Source organism: Lagenorhynchus albirostris, chromosome 11, assembly GCF_949774975.1.
Source record: "Lagenorhynchus albirostris chromosome 11, mLagAlb1.1, whole genome shotgun sequence".
NCBI classification, from domain to species: Eukaryota; Metazoa; Chordata; class Mammalia; order Artiodactyla; family Delphinidae; genus Lagenorhynchus; species Lagenorhynchus albirostris.
In genome coordinates this window covers 93,852,530-93,865,834 of record NC_083105.1, presented here as the reverse complement: position 1 = coordinate 93,865,834, position 13,305 = coordinate 93,852,530, and the positions used below count along the sequence as shown (strand labels likewise).

The 13,305-nt window shown below is 45.5% G+C and overlaps 1 protein-coding gene across 1 annotated transcript in view; it reads right to left on the bottom strand.

The window, feature by feature from the left end:
* Positions 1-13,305, bottom strand: part of GRIN2B (glutamate ionotropic receptor NMDA type subunit 2B) — a 426,141-nt gene that overhangs the window by 41,535 nt on the left and 371,301 nt on the right. The window contains exons 8-11 of the mRNA XM_060165410.1: positions 7,779-7,981; positions 6,870-7,041; positions 6,236-6,389; positions 3,332-3,457 (exon numbers count right to left, since the gene is read on the bottom strand). Of these exons, the coding sequence (XP_060021393.1) occupies positions 3,332-3,457; positions 6,236-6,389; positions 6,870-7,041; positions 7,779-7,981 (655 nt within the window). The remainder of the gene's footprint in view (positions 1-3,331; positions 3,458-6,235; positions 6,390-6,869; positions 7,042-7,778; positions 7,982-13,305) is intronic.

The following is a 13,305-nucleotide window of genomic DNA, read 5'->3' as shown; positions in this document are numbered from 1 at the left end:
ACATGGGTTCGTGCCCCGGTCTGGGAAGATCCCACATGCCGCGGAGCGTGTGGGTCTGTGAGCCATGGCCGCTGAGCCTGCGCGTCCGGAGCCCGTGCTCCGCAACGGGAGAGGCCACAACAGTGAGAGGCCCGCGTACCACAAAAAAACAAAAAAAACACGGACGGTCAGCAAGAACCTTGTGGGGTCTTTTTCTCCCACTAGTCATAGATCTCCTCCAATTTTATTCACAGATGCCGCTTTGAATGCAGTTGATCCTGATTCTCCTGTGGCTTCCAGCTCTTAGCACTCAATGTTTTGAAGGCAGCCTTGACCTCACTCCAGCGCCAACACCTCCCATCTGGTTCCCTCCAGCAGGGCCTGCCTTCCGTGTAAAAGAATACCAGGCGGCCCAGAGGGTCTGCCAGAGATCCCTGGCTTGGCCACATGCATCTGAGGGTGGACAGGGAGGCTGCCTTTGTCCTCCACCCGACCTTCACACAGATCACGCAGGGCTTCTGCACACGTATTTATTGTGACCTCTCTGCTTTCTCTGCTTGGCGATGGTGAAATCTTGCCTGCTGTCTGGGGCTGCATGCAGCCCCTCCGCTGCAGAAACGAACACCTGCCTGCACAGTTTTACAGCACATTAGCACAGGTGTTTCGATGCTATCTGTGATCCTGAGAGCATCTGCTCAGCCACCTAAATCATCAGTGACTACACATGTCGAGCCTAAGATCTAACTGTGCACACACATCTGCACGAGTGGACCTTATTTCTTGGAACAGATGCATAACTAAAAAACTGTTTATAAATCAAAGTTTTGTGCATTGTAAAATGCCCCAAGGAGACTTGATAGTTAAAGCGGCCCCATGTTGAATTCTTTGGCGAAGTCAAGCATCCTTTGGTAAAGTGAGTAATCGTAAGCCCTGGCTCTGATTTTTGTGTCTGAATTTTTGCCTCTTTGATTTTCTTTGCGGGGTCGGGGAGGGTGAACACTAGCTTTGGTTCTTGACATTGTCAACATGTGCGTGTACTCTCGTGCTTCTCGGACGTTTCACTTGTTACTAATGCCCACCGGGATGGGGAGTAGTCATGGCTTTTGGATGACCCTTTGGCACAGGCAGGAAGCCCCTGACTATTCCGCATTGTGGAGGCATCCAAGTGTCCACCCCAGAAGGCACACCCCGAACGAGAAGGCAGGTCTACACCTGGAAATACCTCAGTGCAGAGGTGGCTCATAGCCTGGACGTGAATTCAACGGAAGCACAAGGGGAGCTTTGACAAAATACTGACACACCATCCCCAGAGATTCTTACTAAACTGGGGTGAGGTGCGGTGGTTATTGTAACATGCAGCCAAGGTAGAGAACCACTATTCTGAAACATACAAGGGTTCAAGTCCCGCTCTGGACTTAGTGAATCAGAATATTAGAATATGAGGTCTATGCATCCTTGTCTTTTAAGTGCCCCATAGGTAATTCTTATGTGTAGCTGGGGTTAAGAATCTTTCCTCTTTGACACATAATTCCAGGATACAGCTCACATGGTGGATGGGAGAAGACGCAGAGAAGGCATAATATTTCCTAATCCTGGTGCTCTCAGGAAGTTTTAGAAGAGATATCTACAAGGACCCCTTGGTCCCCTTCAGAAATCTAGTAAACTTTTTGTGAAGTCTCATAAATGCCTCAAACACATGGGTAGCCCTCACATCTCTGGACCTTCCTAGCCAGGAAGATGGACCACCCCCAAGAGTAGCTGAGGGAAAAAAAAAAAAAAAAAGAGTAGCTGTGGGTGAGAATTGTTATCTCCCAGCCATTTTATTTCCAATACCCACCTCCTCTACCTCCTGGCAGCGAGATGTAAGCCGGGGACACATGCTTTGGGGATCTTGTAGCTCAGAGGTTATCCTTGGGCTGTGGAGAGCTGTTTCAGCCACAACTACCCTGCATGTACCCTGGGGTAACCTGTGTTTTCTTACTCTTGATACATGTGTCTAATCTGCCTTGTTAGCACATCTTATCGGACAGACTGCTCGTAGCCTAAGGTTATCAAAAGAGTTTCCTCTGACATGTTTATGTTACACGTTTCTGCTGCCAGCTTTGATCTCACTTGCTTAGGGGTGGAACTGGGCTTGGGGTCAGGCTTGAGGCAGGGAGGGGACATATAGATTCAAACTAACATCTAAATTGGGGTCTTTGTGTGTGTGTGTGTTTGCTTCTTGTTGTTTATTTGCTTTAATAATGGGAAATGATCAGAAAGTTTTGGAATCTACACAAGTTTTTGTTAAGGGGTTCAGTCACATAGTCTAGAAGATAGGTAATAATAGAAGAAAGATAAAAGTTTTCACATTCTTGCTCTACTAAGTTTGGGCTACTTAATAGAATGGCTACATGTGCATAAAACTTAAAAGACTAGAAGTATATATACCAATATATTAACAGACATTATCTCTTCTTTGTGTGTGTGTGTGTGTGTGTGGTACACGGGCCTCTCACTGTTGTGGCCTCTCCCGCTGCGGAGCACAGGCTCCGGACGCGCAGGCTCAGCGGCCATGGCTCACGGGCCCAGCCGCTCCGCGGCATGTGGGATCCTCCCAGACCGGGGCACGAACCCATGTCCGCTGCATCGTTAGGCGGACTCTCAACCACTGTGCCACCAGGGAAGCCCCAGACATTATTTCTTGCTGATAAACTTACGGGTGATGATTTTTAGTTTTATCTAATGCATTTGCAAATCTTTCATAAATTCCACAATAAACTTTAAAAGTCAGGATAAAGCTCCACTCTTTCCAAGTGAACAGATGAGTAGAATGTTACAAGTGTATCCGTCACTTTTTTTTGTGTGTGTGTGGTACGCGGGCCTCTCACTGTTGTGGCCTCTCCCGTTGCGGAGCACAGGCTCCAGACGCGCAGGCTCAGCAGCCATGGCTCACGGGCCCAGCCGCTCCGCGGCATGTGGGGTCTTCCCGGACCGGGGCATGAACCCGCGTCCCCTGCATCGGCAGGCGGACTCTCAACCACTGCGCCACCAGGGAAGCCCTCCGTCACTATTTTTAAGGTATATTACTTTGCTATGAATTAGTCTTCTACTTACTTCTCAAGTTAAAGAACAATGGTAATCCCAATTGTCACTGTACATTTAGCAATTAATATTTTCTGAACACCAAGGTAAAATGAAAAACCATAGCACTGATTAGAACCCCTTAATTGGGGTCTTTCTAAAGAGTCACCAAGGTGGTGACCTTGAAGACTGAGGGTTAGGGCGGAGGCAGGCAGCAGATGAGGGGCACAGAGATTCCGAGCTGAGAGCTAGAGAAAGGCAGAAAGGCAACGGTTACAGCTGGCCTTACCTCTGCCATCGGCGAGGCACCTGTTGTAACCCACAGGGCTAAAGTACTCAAAGACGAAGACAGCCACGGCGGAGACGATGAGTAACATCACGAACATCATGACCCACACGTCGGCGCTGAAGGGCTCTGGGGAAGCAAAACATCGGCGCTCAGGGTTAACGCAGAGAACAAACAGGTCCCGACTGACTCGCGTGTTCATTCACTCGCGTGACTCCTATCTTTGGGGAAACAAGCCAAAGGTGTGTGCGTCCCTTCAGAAAGCCAGGGCCTGGCTTAGGGAGGAAGGAGTAAGAGGCTGTGTCTGAGCGTCTCCACTCCCCTGATGGGCGTGTCGAGGCTTGTTTTCGTTCAAACGTATGAGAAGGACGGCCTCTTGCCCATCCTTTCTGAGACTGTACAGATAGTTTCTGCCATGACTGGACCAATATCTGGGTCTTTTGGAAAACAGTGGAACTAGAATAAGTACTAGACATGGATAAGTGAGTCGTGTTGGACTGGCTCTTGGTTTGCAGTCCTATCTATATGCCACACCCCACAGCTGGACCTGGAAAAGTTTTCACCAATGCTTCCAAGCCTTGAGGCCAAGTTCATTCTCAACAAACTTGGTTACTCTTTGTGGCTTGAATTGGTTCAGTAATAATTAGGCACAATGAATAACTCCCTTGCCCCCTTGCTTCACTTCTCTTAAACTTTCCAGCCTGGATTTGCTTTTTCAACCTGGTTTGACGTGGTATATTTTATTAGACATCATTAGTGTAGGAGAATACGTCAATGTTAAAAAAAAAAATCCATCCACATTAAATATCAGTGTCTACAACACTGGGAATTTAGTAAATGACAAGGGGATATGATGATCAACAAAACAACCTCAATCTAGTCCCTATTTCCAGGTGACAAGGTTGATGGGACAAGAACAGGCAAGAGAGTAAGAATGTTCTACATATGCTTTCTTTAACTTTTTAAAATCATTTTTTGCTGACTCTCTTCCAGTTGATCTAAATCTCTCTGGCTCAGACGTGTCTAGAAATTGAATACTGAATTCCAGGAGCCCTCTCTCTGGAGGCCTGTAAAAAGAGACAATCGCTCTTCAGTCCCATAATACAAAGCTTCCTCAATTGTGCCTCAAAATAGCCTGGCCTTTTTAGCTGTCACATCACACTGTAAATTCAGAACTAAGTGAATTTACATGCTGTTTCCTCCACCTTCCAAATCATTAATAAAGATGAAACTGAAAAGGGAAGGAAATGGGCTGAAAATTAGAAAATATTTCCTTATTTTGAAACCTACTTTACTTCTGAACTCCCAAGGGAATTATAAAAGCCTGGTCACTTCATTAATTTAATATGGCACGCACCGACTGTGAAATGCACAGAAATGCAAAACCTTGCGGTGGCAGCCAGAGATGCAAAGGTGGAAGGTACAACTCAAAGCCTCTGTACGGTGGAATAGAGACCCTCTCCTCCTTGGGTCTGATTGATTGAAATCCTACTCTGACCCCAGTCTGTCCAAGATTAGGAAATAACTGAGTAAATGCACTGTCTCTATGCTTCCCTTCCCCCCATTAAGCCCAGAGCAACTTTCGGTACACAAAATACAAAAAAATATTTGTGTTGGTCTATATAGTTTAGGAAGTACTTTCATCACATAGTTTCTACTATCCTTTGATGGCCCTTTCATTATGGATGGTTATATCTATTTTACAGAGCAGTAAACTAAGCCTTAAGAGGTCCCAGCCCTTTGTAAGTTCATACTCGGGACGTGGCAGGGCCAGGTTATGGACAGAGGGCCTCTGAAGGCAAGTCTGTGCTTTTCCATTTTATATCACATCTTAGTCTCGGCCCCCTGCACTGTTTCCTGATTTTAGGAGTCGAGCTCTGAAATGCCCCCATGTGTACTAAAACACAGGCTGCAAGGGCAGCCACATCTGGGCTTTAATCCTGGATCTGCTCCTTACTAGCTGAGAGACGGTTGGAAAATTGCATAACCTAGGATTCAGTTTCCTAAGCCATAAACTGGGTATTATGGTAGTGTCAATGAAGTAATATAATCAAAGTTTGTACAACGATGCCTGGGCCTTCACATAGTAAGTGTTCAATAAAAAAAAGTGTTGGTATCCTTTAGAGAGACTGTGACTGGTCCAAGGGCTTTCAGCTTGTTTATGACCAAACCAGCTTCCTATCTCCTAGCCCAGTGGCCTGTTTTCAAGGTGACATTTTATTTTCCAATCCCTTTGCTCTCACAGCCCCTGCCAAAAATATGGGGTTATGAGCTCACAAAAGACCTCATCTAATTGAAATCTTGGCCTCATCTCACCCAGTCTTATATCATACGGAAGGCTTTGACACATAGTAATGCTGGAGAGCGAGGTACAGGTTCTATGGGGAAGGATGGGGTCGGTGGGAGGGAGAATTGGAGCAGCTTTACCTGGCAAAGCCTCCAAAAATTCACGTGAAAACAGAAAAACCTTTTTCTCTTTTTTGGTAGCACTGAGCTCCACTCTTGAAGCTAATTTGAAACAAACAGGTATTTGAATGATATCCAGAATTAGACATCATTAAAGCAGGAAGCAGCTTCAGAGATCAGCTAGTCGAAATGCCTTCTTCTGTGGATGACGAGACTGGATCCCAGGATGGAGCAAGTTTGTTCAAGGTCAAATGCAGGAGTGAGACTCAAGCAGGACCCCTGGTTACCGGTCCTGTACTGTTTTCTTACCGGGTACCATGCCTTCCTATTTTTGAGGGTATTCTTCAGTTTTCATGCTGGAGAACGATCAATTCTGAGGTTCCCCAAAATGAAATCCCTGGCTGAGGGAAGCTCCTGAAAAATCAGCTCCTGCACCTGTTCCTCCTTCCCTCTACCTGTCCCTGGGTCCATGTCCTTCACGCCTGCAAGCCCATCACTCACCTAAGAAGGCAGAAGGTGAGACGGTCCCATTGCTGCGTGACACCATGACACTGATGCCAGTCTCTATGAAGGGCACGGAGAAGTCGACCACCTCCGATCGCTCCTCGTTGATGGTCAGCGACCCCACTGCCATGTAGGCCCTCTTCATGACCACCTGGGGAGAAAGACGCGAGGCTCCAGTTAGGGCATCCAGGAAGGCAAGGGGCCACCATGCAGAAAATATTTGGGGCTCTACAGTGCTTTCCTTTGTAGAGTGGGAACAGTACATTTCATTTATAGCCTTCCTTCGCTATCTTCCCTCGGTATTGGTTCCTGGACCTGCCGTGGACACCAACACCTGAGGACGCTTAAGTCCCAAAGTCAGCCCTTCTTATCCGCGGATTCCACCAACTGGAGACTGTAGACACAGTACAGGATCCACGGTTGGCTGAATCCACAGATGCAAAACCCACAGGTAAGGAGGGCCGACCATATATTCACTGAGAAAAACCTGCTCACAAATGGACCACATAGTTCAAACCCATGGTGTTCAAGAGTCAGCTGTACTATTTTATATTTTCTAAAATTTATAAAATGAGCGTTTTAAAAATATTTAAATGAAACACGGACATGGCCCTTAATTCCTGACACGTACCTCTCCAATCATACCATTCCAGGTTCCATTGATTTTCTTCCCATGCTTGCCATTGGTCACCAGATAAAGGTCATAGGTGAACTTCACAGATTTAGAAATTTTCTTAAGGATGTCAATACAGAAGCCCTTGCAGCATTTTTTGATGTAACCTGGCTCCTCGTCTGTTTTATTTCTAACCAGGTAAAGAAACAAAAAACAAAAACAAGGCTTTTATACAAGAGGCAAAATATTACCCTTGCCAACCACAAAGCAGGCCCTCCTTCACAGCTCAGCACAAGTTATGGCAGGCCCGGGTGAGGACATAAATCAGACCACAGAACTGCCATAATCTCATTACCTCATCATACTGGACCATGTTTTCTCATACTTTTAAATGCTTCTTGGAAGTATAACATATATCAGGAAAGTGCACATATCCTAAGGGTTCAGCTGGATGAATTTTCATACACTGAACCCACCCATTTAACCAGAACCCAAATTCAGATACAGAAGCGTTACCAGCACCTTAAAGGCCTCTTGTTCTCCCTTGCAGGCCCTTCCCACCCTCACCAAAAAGAACCATTATCCTGACTTCTATCAGCATAGATTAATATTATCTATTTCCAAAAATGGTTCTAAAGACATGCTGGCCTCAGAAAACATCTTTCAACACCAATGTAAACTTAAATCTCCACGAACTTGAGGTCCCAGACACTGAGACCTCGCGAGGCCCCAGAAACGATAACATGGTTAGCAGTAATTCTCCCGGGTCATGATCCGGACAGAACCAGATGCCAGACCACAGGGCTGCCAGAAACTCCACTGCTCAACTGTAACGAAATTCAGACATGGTGTCCAATTCCTTCTGTGCCTCGGATCCTAGCCGGGTGCTGACAGCTAGAGCAAATCTGACTTTCCCAGGCCACGTACTCAGAGATGATGCGCTTCTGACAGGGCACCGTGTTCCTCATGCAAGTTCCACTCAGGGGGTCCACGCTTTCCACAATGACGAACGGGGCCTCCTCCAGCGTTACGATGCTCAGATGGTCATCTTCCTGCTCTTCCGTCTCAGGACACATTCGGGGCCACACGTAGTACTTCATCTGCAGAGACTTGTCTTTCCACTTGCCCACCTGCACAGGGATAAACAAGGACTCAGAAACCACTGGCGGAGACAGAGCCGCTTCTCCTGGCCTCCCCTGGGAAGCTGTTAAACGAAGTCCAAAGATGCAGGCATTGTCTATAATAGAGACGAATCCTCCTCAGACCACACGCTCAGGATGAGACTTACTGTGTCCAGATCTAAGAAAGGTAGGCTCTTCATCTACCCACCCACTTACCAAACACGTGCCCGGCACTCTGCTAAACCTCGTGGCTTAAAGAAGCATCTTTCTGCCCTCTGTCAAGTTCACACTGAGTGAAGGAGTCAGAAATGTAAGCAAATGTTTACAGCACCGTGTGATAAGTGCTAAATCTGAAGCCTGTCCCAGTGCTGGGAGGAGGCCAGAGCCTCCTGCCTTGAGTGCCTGTTGGTGTTTTCTCCTCAGCTGTAACAGAGAGCAGGACGGTGAGAGCAGCAAATAGCTTTGGAAAGGTCAACAGAGTGACTGGAGCAAGTGAGCCGGAAGGATGTGCTTTGGCTTGAGCCAGAGGTCTAGTGGGAAGCCACAAGGAGGACTGGGTGGATCTGAATTGGAATAAAATGGTGAGTCAGGATGAAAGAATACAGCACAGCTTGGCTGGGGAAGGGAGTGTGGTCGAGGGGGTGATGGACGTCACCGGTCAGCGTGGATACGCACCTGCTGGGCTGGGTGGGCGCCCCGGGGGGGGATCAGATAGGTCTCTCTGTGAGCTGCCACACGTGGCCACATGGGCCGTGTGCCTCCCCTTCACGGACTCCAGTGTGAAAGGCGGGTGCCCCTGGCATCATGCACATGGTGGCCCTGCTGCCAATCATCGGGAGAAATGTGTGGGTTCCATTGTTTTTTGAAAGAGCCCTTCGTTCCTGTTCTTATAATAGAATCTGCACGCCTTGTTGGTAGGTTCTTGCTCTCTCTCTGCCACTCAGTTTATCGAAGAAAGAGGGAGCGCCTTTTAACTTTCTATAACCAAACATCTTCAGTTATCACCAGGAATTATAGATGGCAAGTTCCTGCATGTTCTCTCCTCTATGCAGCAAAACAAATTAGTAGCACAGGTGAGGAACCAGGACTACGAAACGACTTAATTTATGAACTATGAAAACCAGCAAGGAGCAACAAATGGGCAGTATGTCATGAATCTTCAAGCAAGTGGCTTCGATTTCCGTATTCATACAAAACCGAAGTTCACTCCTTTGCTACTGCTTTCGTCTACACCTAAGTCTACCTAGTGCCTCCCCTGGTGTGGTTTATACCTCCCCCCAACCTGTCTGGTAGGTGTTGCCTACTTTCATGCCCAAATTAGGCCTGTACAGTCACCGCCTCTGTTCTCACGTGTCACTGTAACACGGGCAGTGGCTCGGTGGCCTGGGCTCTTTGGTTTGGCATTAACCCTGATGCTAGTTTTCTTCCAAGCGTGTAGCCATATGTGACTTCTGTGTTCGGAATTATGCACTGAAGCAAACATCTGCTTCCCTTTACATGTATAGTCTCTTCCGTACTATTGGTTCTGATTTTGGTACAAGTCTATTTTTCTTCATATTACTAAGACTACTCATTTCTAAAACAAAAATGTCCAAATAGCTTCCCAGCCCTGTGGAGAGCTTAATGTCTTCTGCCTGTGATTTGGGGGAGGTGGGGCTTGGGGAAGGGAAGACCCAGCCGTGGGAGCCCATGACATTGGGTCATGTCCATCTCCAAGCGGCCCTAGTTTTTTCTGCATGTTCCCTTATGTGAAAAGGATTGGGAAGCCCTAAGGTACCTATTTTTATTTCTTTCGCTGCTATCATGTTCCCCCAGTGTCTCTCTGAGTGTTTTTCTTTAATCCAAATGTATGCTCTTCCATCTTTACTGCTACTAGCTTAGCCCAGTCGTCCAGCAGCCCATCTTGGGATTACTGCAGGCAACTGCAAACTTCACATAAGGTTTCCCCTAGAGTCCACCGTGGACACTGCTGCCAGACGGCTCTTCTGAAAACATCATTTCATCATATAATTTCTATTCAAAAATGTCAACAACTTCCCACCACCCTCAGGACTGTGTCCAAACTTCTCACCTAGATGGTCAAGGTTTGTGCACTGAGCCTCATCTACCCTGATACAGTTAACTTCACTACTTTGAAACACGCAGCCTTTATTAAAGTCGGAAAAGGAAGTTGTCGGTTTTGGAAGTTAACATAGGTTAATCAGGAACAGGTTTCAACAAGCTGGCTGTATTTTCTTTCCTGATAGTCTCACTGTATCTGTGAAACAAAAATGCTGCACACATAGCATGTTGGCAAAGTTTTTTCATGAAATTTGTGAAGAAGAGGGGATATAATATAGATTCTTGTATACTTGATGGATCTGAAAGGAGTCTAAAATCCATATCCAAAAAAAAAAAAAAAAGATTGTTTAACGAATTAATGCCAACACAGAAAAAGGTCTCTAGTGCCATGTCGGGGACGCTGTTTTTAGAAGTGGCCTGTGTAGTGCTTCAGAAAACAAAACAGAAGTCATGCTCACCAAACTGCAGGTAACCCAAACCAGAAAGGATAGAAGATACATTGCAGTGCAGAATCAAGGCTGGAAGCCGTATGAATTCACTGGAATAATGGACTGAACGAAATGGAATAAAATTCAACAGTATTTATACTTAACGTCTAGCACTTAGATTTTTTAAAAGTAACTGCACAATACTGAAAAGGAGATATTTCAAGGAACAGCAGTCTACACAAGCGATTGCAATGACAAATGGTATATTTACAAACTTACGGCGTCCAGCTCACCGAGGGAGGGGAGGGTATGCATGATCCCACCCTGCTCTGTGCTCATCATACCACAGCTGGAAAGCTTGGTTCTGATCCTATAATCCTATGATCAACTGATTTTTATTTACTATCTCATCCTCATTTCCCCAGCAATAATCTGTTCGTGAGGTCTCCTCCAGCACTCTTTCTTAACTTCCTGTCAAGATAGCTGGATCACATCCTTGCTTCACTTCGACGTAATGCAACCAACATCAACTGCACATCAGCTCTGTGCCAGGCGCTGGGCCGTGTGCTAGAGAAAACAATACCAGGCAACATTTACTAAGGGCTTAGTGTGTGCTGAGCACCAAACACATCCAGGAATCTCATGCATCGTCAGAGTGAGCGTGTGAGATGAAGGCTGCTGTTTAACGTCTCACTTTGCAGGTGTGAACAGAGGGGTCTGATGACTTGCTCATGGTCTCAAGGTAAGCGAGCACAGTGTCTCAGATCTGAAGCTGACCAGTCTGGCTCCAGAGCTTGGGCTCCCACCCACCATCCTGCATTGCTTCTCGGATAATAATGAAGGAGTAAGACACGGTCCCTGTCCTCCAAGGACAGTCCCCTGGGGAAAGACACTGTCTATTGACAGTAATATCAAGTCAGGCTTTGGTAATTACCCTAATAAAAGGTCTAAAAAATTACTCGGATTCAGAGTAGAAGTGACTATTTCTGAAAGGGTCAGGGAAAAGCTTGACTGGGACCCTTTTTTAAGCTGGGCCTTGAAATGGAAGTGATAGCTCAGCAGGTGAAGAGTGGTGTATCTGCTGAGGCAAGAGCAAAGTTGCAGAGTCCTGCAGCTGCCCCATGGAAAGACCAAGGATGGTCCTTCATGTGTGGAGAGAACTGGTCTAGCTTAGTTCTCTTCCTTAGAGACCTGCTCCCCGCTCCAGCCAGAAGATCTCTGTTACTCTTGACAGCCAGCTAGATTGTATAAATCTGTTCCCAACTCCCTGTTCAATGCATTCAGGTTGGTAGTTTGAAACTGGTCGTGGGCACCATGAAATCAGGGCTGCCCCTGCCCACCCCTGCCCTCAGCAGTTAAACACTTACCAGCTCACCACTGCCCAGAATAATCAAATCATTCATTATTTCATGCTCTTTACTACCTCATTTAGTGACTTTTTAGATGTTTTGTCTCCTAAACGAAATTCTTTTTTATTATTCATTTTTTATCCTTTTAATATATGTGGGATAGTTTTTTGTTGTTGTTTTTGTTTTTGCCTCACCCCAAGGCATGTGGGATCTTAGTTCCCCGACCAGGGATCGAACCCACGCCCCCTGCATTGGGACCACAGAATCTTAACCCCTGGACCGCCAGGGGAGTCCTTCCTAAACTAACTTCCGAATGTGTCTCTAAGTATTTCTGTGACTGCAGACAAATATCTATAATTCTCTGAGCCTCAGTTTCCACATCTGTAAAATAGGGAGTGATTGCTAGGTGTCTTCTACATAATTTCATGGTCTTTAGGACACAGGCTCCCTACTACATTTCCATCTGATGAGAGCCCAGTAACAAGGTGTTCTTAGTGGTTATTTCCTAAAGGGAGGGAAGTATCTGATCTGATTCTACAAAAGATTAGCTTGTCTTAAAGTCTTGATTCTTTTTTTCTTTGTTTCTTCAAGGATGATTACAGTGAGAAAGAAAGTTAACAAATTCCTTCAGGACTGAAAGGAGAAACAGGTTTGAAAAAAAACCAACACAACTTTGCTATGAATATCAGATTTGCAATGCCACTACACAGTGCTTATGTTAAAGAATGTGTTTAGTTCCCACAAATTAATTACTTCAACTTCTTGTGAAGCAAGACAGTTAGAAATAAGTAAACAACTAAAATTAAATAAAATAGGGGCTATTTATGTGGAAGAACAAGGTATATTTCAAGCAATTCTTCTTTTAAGGGGAAAAAAGTATGGTGAAAGTATTAAATATGGGAAAGTTTGTAAAAGTAAATAGAGAAAGAGAAGCCTGAGATTCCGAAAGGAAAAATCTTGAATTCTTTTCTAGGGTGTCTGAACTGGCGTTAGTATATCATATTGGATATGCAGAGTGGGAGGAAATGAGGTTAACAGGAAACATTTCAGAAAAAATTCAGTGAGAAAAACTGAATGAAAAATTTATAGTCGAGCATAAAACATGTTCAGGAGAAAGAAAAAAGCCTTAAGAAAAAATGAAGAAAATGTCTGTAAAGCACTCTGAATTCCTCAGAGGAAAGCACTAAACAAACATCTCCAGAAGCACATTTAACAACAACATCTGTCTGTAAAAAATGCAGTTCCCTGCCACACTAAGATTTCAGAAGATCTCTTGAGACCTGAAATCATCTTTCTCAAGGAAAAAAAAAATCTCTGATTAGTTTTCTCAGGAAAACATGGAGTCATTTTGAGGGTTTCTGGTTGCTTCTCTCAGTACAAGCTGAACACCTGTTCAGCTGGGGATTTCTCCTCAGAAGGAAGTCTACCTCACAAACCTACAGCGTGTTACTCCGTAAGCTTTCCCTTAGGAAAATTCTAGAACCAATCTGTGGTG